This window comes from Lepidothrix coronata, unplaced genomic scaffold (genome assembly GCF_001604755.1).
Source record: "Lepidothrix coronata isolate B3197 unplaced genomic scaffold, Lepidothrix_coronata-1.0 Scaffold435, whole genome shotgun sequence".
NCBI lineage: Eukaryota > Metazoa > Chordata > Aves > Passeriformes > Pipridae > Lepidothrix > Lepidothrix coronata.
Window position 1 is genome coordinate 34,006 of NW_016690615.1, and position 7,999 is coordinate 42,004.

Consider the following 7,999-nt stretch of genomic DNA (forward strand, 5'->3'; position numbering starts at 1 on the left):
TGGGAACCACGGCGGGGTTGGATCAAGGGTTGGGCTGGATGATCTCAGAGGTCCTTTCCAACCCAGCTGATTCTGGGATTCTGTGATTCTGTGTTCCCTGCAACAACGGGCTCTGCTCATGGATCAGCACCACCAGGTCTTGATCTTCTCGAGCCAAGGGATGAGAACATCCTAAAAATGCTGGATTAAACTTGGGAATTAGCAGGATGAGAAGTCCTGCTGGGATCCCTTTTAAAAACTCGGGGCATGTCATGTGATGGGCCTCATTAATTTTCGTTAAAAATGGTCTGGTTTTTAGAGGTTTGTCCACGTGTTTAAGATGGAATAAAACTGTGGGGGAGTACAGGCTGTTTAAAGCTTCCTCAGATCCACATTTAGAGGGTCTTGTAAAATATAAATACCAATTTCTTTCAAAGGCACTGTCACTTTCTGGTTTTTCTTTGACAATAAAAGTAAGCTGTTTTCAAAGCTTTTAACTGATAATTGTGAGTCTTCTGCCTGCAGATGTGATGTATCTCTTCTGATATAATTAATGTGAATTAATATTCTTTTTATTCTTCTCCTTTTACAAGATATTTCTCTCTTACTCTTCTGATTTGATAACAGGGAGTTTTGCTGTTATCCAGTTATCAAACGTAGCTTTACACATGGCACATAACTTTGAATAGAATATGTTCTCTTTAAAAAGCCTTTTAGCTCTTCAAGTTAAATATTTCGCTTTCTTTTAAGTTCTAAAACTTCTAGGAAAATAATTACTGATGTTTCTAATTGAGTTTTTAACGTTTCTCTGCCCTGCTCCCCCAGCAAACCCTTCGAAGGATGTGTTACCTCACCATCAAGGAGATGGCCAACATCTCGGAGGACGTCATCATTGTCACGAGCAGGTGGGGGAAACTCCAAAAAACCCCCCAAAAACCAGGATCAGAGCTCTGAAACTGCCTCTTCGAGTGTTTAACTGCTGCGAAGTTCTGAAATTGGGCTTTGTAACGTGACACAGAGGATGTGAAATGTTATTTTCTCCTGAAACGTTATATTCTCCTCGCCGCGTTCTGTTTTCCCGAAAGGGCAAAAGGCTGCAGGTTTTTTTTAATTATGAGATTTTTTTAATCACAGGCGATTTTTTTTTTTAATTACAAAAGTTATCAGCTGGTTGCTACTTTGTTTTCTTGTGGTTTGGGTTTGTTGGGTTTTTTTTTTAACTATTGGTGCTCTGTGGATTTGTCACAACTTAAGCTGTGACTTCACTTTGTGTCAGGGAAAAGCAAAGCAAAGCCCCTTTTTGGTCTCCCAGCTGAACTATCAATTTTTTGGACTATAAATAATCATTGCTGTTGTTGCAAGGGCAAAAATTGGCTCAGTGGCATGTGCCAAACACTTTATTTTATATATATTTTATATATTTTTTAATCTATATTTTATAATACAGGTTTATATTACGTATGTTTTCTACTGGGTATGTTTTTAAGCTGTTCAGCAAACTGAGCTTCACTATTATTAAATCGAAATTTCACGTGGTAGGACAAGCAGAACTATTAAGAATGGGTGACTAATTAAACCAGGCCTGTGGCAAAGCAACACTGTGGAGTGTGGATTTTGAAATAATCTGTATTTCCACAGAATCTGATGGTGATAACGTTCAAATAACTCATTATTGGGAATTTTATTTATTGGGAATTTTATTTACTAGGAATTTTATTTATTAAGAATTTTAATTGGTGACAACTAAGTGAGATGAGATGAGCATCACAAAAGGAGATNGGTTTTTTTTTTAACTATTGGTGCTCTGTGGATTTGTCACAACTTAAGCTGTGACTTCACTTTGTGTCAGGGAAAAGCAAAGCAAAGCCCCTTTTTGGTCTCCCAGCTGAACTATCAATTTTTTGGACTATAAATAATCATTGCTGTTGTTGCAAGGGCAAAAATTGGCTCAGTGGCATGTGCCAAACACTTTATTTTATATATATTTTATATATTTTTTAATCTATATTTTATAATACAGGTTTATATTACGTATGTTTTCTACTGGGTATGTTTTTAAGCTGTTCAGCAAACTGAGCTTCACTATTATTAAATCGAAATTTCACGTGGTAGGACAAGCAGAACTATTAAGAATGGGTGACTAATTAAACCAGGCCTGTGGCAAAGCAACACTGTGGAGTGTGGATTTTGAAATAATCTGTATTTCCACAGAATCTGATGGTGATAACGTTCAAATAACTCATTATTGGGAATTTTATTTATTGGGAATTTTATTTACTAGGAATTTTATTTATTAAGAATTTTAATTGGTGACAACTAAGTGAGATGAGATGAGCATCACAAAAGGAGATGTCAAGGAGATGGTCAAGGAGATGGTCAAGGAAATGGTCAAGGAGATGGTCAAGGAAATGGTCAAGGAGATGGTCAAGGAAATGGTCAAGGAGATGTCAAGGACGTGGTTCAAGGAGATGTCAAGGAGGTGTCAAGGAGATGGTCATGGAGGTGTTGAGGAGATGTCAAGAAGATGGTCAAGGAGATGTCAAGAAGATGGTCAAGGAGATGTCAAGGAGATGTCTAAGGAGATGTCAAGGAAATGGTCAAGGAAATGGTCAAGAAGATGTCAAGGAGGTGGTCAAGGAAATGGTCAAGGAGATGGTCAAGGAGATGGTCAAGGAGATGTCAAGGAGATGTCAAGGAGATGTCTAAGGAGATGTCAAGGAGGTGGTCAAGGAAATGGTCAAAGAGGTGGTCAAGGAGGTGGTCAAGGAGGTGATCAAGGAGGTGATCAAGGAGGTGGTCAAGGAGATGTCAAGGAGGTGGTCAAGGAGATGTCAAGGAGATGTCAAGGAGATGTCAAGGTGGTGGTCAAGGAAATGGTCAAGGAGATGTCAAGGAGATGTCTAAGGAGATGTCAAGGAGGTGGTCAAGGAAATGGTCAAGGAGGTGGTCAAGGGAATGGTCAAGGAGATGTCAAGGAGATGTCAAGGAGATGGTCGAGGAGATGGTCAAGGAGATGTCTAAGGAGATGTCAAGGAGATGTCAAGAAGATGTCAAGGAGATGGTCAAGGAGATGTCAAGGAGATGTCAAGGAGATGTCTAAGGAGATGTCAAGGAGGTGGTCAAGGAGCTGTCTAAGGAGATGGTCAAGGAGATGGTCAAGGAGATGTCAAGGAGATGTCTAAGGAGGTGTCAAGGAGATGTCAAGGAGATGTCTAAGGAGGTGTCAAGGAGATGTCAAGGAGACATCTAAGGAGATGTCCAGGAGGTGTCAAGGAGATGGTCAAGGAGATGTCAAGGAGATGTCTAAGGAGATGTCAAGGAGATGGTCAAGGAAATGGTCAAGGAGATGGTTAAGGAGATATTAAAGGAGATGGTCAAGGAGATGTTATAAGGAGGTGTTTTAAAAAGATGATAAAGGAGAAATCAAGAGATGTTTAAGGAGATATCAAGGAGATGGTTTAAGGGGATGATAAAAGGGGATATTAAGGGGAAATTAAGGAGATATTAAGGGAGACATAAAAGGAGATCTGTCACAAATCATGGAGATATTAAGGCAATTCTAACAGGCTGTCTGTGATTATTGCAGTCTGACCAAAGACATGACAGGGAAGGAGGATGTTTACCGCGGGCCGGCCATCCGAGCGCTGTGCAGGATCACTGACGTGAGTACAAACCACCTCCCTGCTCCGGGAAACACGAGTGGCTTTGAACCACAAAAGGGTGCTTTTATTTCTGCTGCTTTTATTCTCTTCCTCCAAAGTACCCACACTTCTTTTTTTCCCTTCTTTTCCCCTTCCCAGGGAACAATGTTACAGGCCATCGAGAGATACATGAAACAAGCCATCGTGGACAAAGTCCCCAGTGTGTCCAGTTCTGCTCTGGTGTCTTCCCTGGTAAGTAAAGCACCAAATTATTTTAAGGCTGGGCTGGAATTAGTCTGTTTGGTTCTTTCTTCATCTCCTTTTCCCTTGAGATGAGTCTCCATCTCCTTTTCCCTTTGAGATGAGTCTCCATCTCCTTTTCCCTTGAGATGACCCTTCATCTCCTCACTGGGATGTAAAAATAGTGGCAATGGAGTTTCCTTTGGCTCCTCAAACTCCTGGGCTGGAATTTGTCTGTTTGGTTCTTTCTCCATCTCCTTTTCCCTTGGGATGAGTCTCCATCTCCTTTTCCTTTGAGTTGACCCTTCATCTCCTTTTCCCTTGAGATGAGTCTTCACCTCCTTTTCCCTTTGAGATGACCCTTCATCTCCTCACTGGGACATAAAAACAATGGCAATGGAGTTTCCTTTATCTTCTCAAACTCCTTCAACATTCTCTTGCTTTAGAGCACGTTATTTATAATAATTTACTACAAAATGCTCATCACCTCTCTCCCAATTAGTCCAGAAGATTAATTTATGCAGGGAGGGGCCATGAAACCACTGCCCTAAAGATAATTTTTTTTTAAGATTTTAAGGATTTAACCCCTTCAGGTTCGTTTTTGCCAGGAGGGCAAGATGAAGAAGTTCACTCTTACTTTCCCTTGCGTGGGAGAAAAAAGGCAGGGAAAGCTCTCGTTAATTAATCTTTTGATTCAAAAGGAGATGAAAACGTGGTAGTTTGAGACTGAAACGTAATAAACACCTGGTTTACGGCTGTGGGGGATAAAGAGGTTGGTAAACCCGAGGTGGGCTTGTTTGCATTCTCAGTTTGTGGCTTCTTGCAGCACATGATGAAGATCAGCTACGACGTGGTCAAACGGTGGATCAACGAAGCCCAGGAGGCAGCTTCCAGTGACAACGTCATGGTGCAGGTGTGTTTTGGGGGGGACCCTAAACACGCCCCGGGGTTTTAGTGGTATCCCGGGAATTCTTAAAAAACTCCTGGAAAAAGCGCCCGGTTCTCGTTTTCCCCTCATTCTCTGAAAAACAAGAGTTGTGATTCCCAAGATCTCCCGGTTGCTCCAGGACCACCGAAGATTAGCCCAAATATCCATATCAGCAGCATTTTCCCCCAAAATATTCCAAGCAGCTGGGGGAATGTTCCTTTGTGCTTCCAGCATAAACCCCTGGGGGGTTTTTGTGGTCCTTTCAAGGCCTTGGGATACCCTGGGTGTGTGGAGTGTGTTACAAATGCAGGTGGGATGTGTTGAGCTGGTTGGATGTTATATAAAATCATTTTTATATTGGTATTGTCTGTTAATATTATTATATTAATAATATAATTTATAGCTAAAAGTAGCATTACATTATTATTATTCTATAATATTATAGTCTTAATATTATAATATTAATAATATTCTTAATATTATATTATAATAATTCTTATATATTGTCATTCTTATAGATAATAATGCTTATATATATAATTGAATATAATCTTATGTGTAATTATACGTATAATTATATTATTATGTGTATATAATTATATATAATTTTATATATATAATATATATTATCTATATTATATATAATTATATATAATATACTACATTATTATATATTATGTATATTATGTATATATAATGATATATATATAATTATATGTTATCTTATAGTCATTCTTAATTGCTATTCTATTATAAATATACTAAGTATATAAAAATAACATTGCATTATTATTCTTATTACAATATTATAGTTTTACTATTATTATGATATTAATAATATTCTTAATTTTATATTATATTATAAATATTCTTATATATTGTCATTCTTATATATAATCATTCTTATGAATGATTATATATATATATAACCATATATAACTATATATATAATCTTATGTATAATTATATATGTAATTATACATATAATGTATATATATTATAATATAATTATTTTATGAGTATATAATATGTTATATATTGGTGGTTATAATTATATAATATAATATAATAGTAAATAATATTATATATAATTATATATAGTGTATATATAATTATGATATATAATTATTTATAATATATTGTATTATAGATATGTATTATGTATGTATAATGATATTTATATAATTATATATAATCTTATAATCATTCTTAATTGCTATTAAATTATATATAAATATACTAAGTATATAAAAATAACATTGCATTATTATTCTAATTATAATATTATAGTCTTACTATTATTATGATATTAATAATATTCTTAATTTTGTATTATATTATAATCATTCTTATATATTGTCATTTTTATACATAATCATTCTTATGAATGATTATATATATTTATAACTATATATAACTATATATATAACTATATATATAATCTTATGTATAATTATATATATAATTATGCATATAGTGTATATATATTATATATAATATAATTATTATATGAGTATATAATATGTTATATTTTGGTGGTTATAATAATATAATATAATAGTAGATAATATTATATATCATTCTATATAATGTATATATAATTATGATATATAATATATTATATTCTATTATACATATATATTATGTGTATATAATGATATATAATGATATATAATCTTATAATCATTCTTAATTACTATTCTATTATATGTTATATATAATATATACAATATGTAGTATATACAATATATTTACAATTTTATATGTATATTGTATATATTGTATATAACTTCAGCTCACTATATAATATATACAATTCTTGTGTATATTTTATTCTATATTATAGTACTATATTAGTATAATATATTATATATTATGTATTATTGTATATATTATGTGTATATAATGATATATATAATTATATATAATCTTATAGTCATTCTTAATTGCTATTCTATTATATACATAATATATACAATATTTTAGATATATTGTATATACAATATACATACAATTGTGTATGTATATTTTATATCTTATATAAAACTTCAGCTGACTATATAATATATGCAATTATTGTGTACGTTATATTGTATGTTATATTATATTAGTATATTATATTAATATATATTATATATTATTGTATATATTATATATATAGTGAGCTGAAGTTATATTTAAAGGGGAGAAAAGGGGGTAAATCACCTCTGGGGCCCTTTGGATCTTCAGAAATCCTTGAGGGTGTTTGGGTTGAGAACCACTGGCGGGTTTGGGTTGGAAACCTCGCAGCTCTTGGCAGAAATCCGTTGGGAAACTCATCCCTTTTGAGCTCAGCAGGGATTTCTCCCGGAAAACAGGAGCGATTCCCCCTTTTTGCTGTGTTGAGGTGGCTTTCCCAGGATGTATTCATTGCTGTGTTGAGGTGGCTTTCCCAGGATGTGTTCAGAGCCTGTCCCTGTGCTTCCCCTCCCGCAGTACCACGCCCTGGGGGTGCTCTACCACCTGAGGAGGAACGACCGGCTCGCCGTCTCCAAAATGCTCAACAAGTTCACCAAGTCCGGGCTCAAGTCCCAGTTTGCCTATTGCATGCTCATCAGGATCGCCAGCAAGCTCCTCAGGGAGTCCGAGGAGGGGTAAGGCAACGGGCAATTACACAAATTAATTGGGATTTCAGCCAACAGCAGCGTTTTTTTAACGTTTAAAAACACACACAGAGGCTGGACTGTTGTGTGAAAACGAAACCCAGGGGCAGAATGACTCAGCTGAGTGCTGGCATTTTTATTAGTGGTATCCTGGGAGCGCTTAAAGCTTCAGAACAAGTACCTGCTTTTCCTTTTCTCCCTTTTTTTTCCTTTCAAAAACAAGAGTTGTGACTTGTGGGAAACGACACGACTGTTTCAGAAAATCCCGATCCCTTTTCCATGATCCCAGCACGAGATTGTTAATTGAGAGCTGGCTCTTCAGTGCACTTCTCTAAGTACTGGTAGAAGTGTTTATTTGTAGAGTGCAGCGTTTCTGGTGGGAGGAAGATCATGCAAAGATGAATAACAATAAATGTAGAGCTCTGATGTAAGGGTGGGGTTGAAACGTGAAAGGTGGTGCATGTGTAGGGTAGTGCTGGGATGAGGGCTGGGCTCCTGGAAAAGCTGCAGCCAGGGCTTGGCCAGGGGCACTCTGGGCTGGGTGAGGAACTGGTTGAGGGCCCAGAGAG

General features: G+C 35.8%; 1 protein-coding gene across 1 annotated transcript in view; it reads left to right on the top strand.

Annotated features, from left to right (window-relative positions):
• Nucleotides 1–7,999, top strand: part of LOC108509932 (coatomer subunit gamma-2-like) — a 33,942-nt gene that overhangs the window by 3,731 nt on the left and 22,212 nt on the right. The window contains 5 exon segments of the mRNA XM_017839549.1: nucleotides 805–884; nucleotides 3,566–3,641; nucleotides 3,780–3,872; nucleotides 4,687–4,773; nucleotides 7,264–7,440. Coding sequence (XP_017695038.1) covers nucleotides 805–884; nucleotides 3,566–3,641; nucleotides 3,780–3,872; nucleotides 4,687–4,773; nucleotides 7,264–7,440 — 513 coding nt within the window.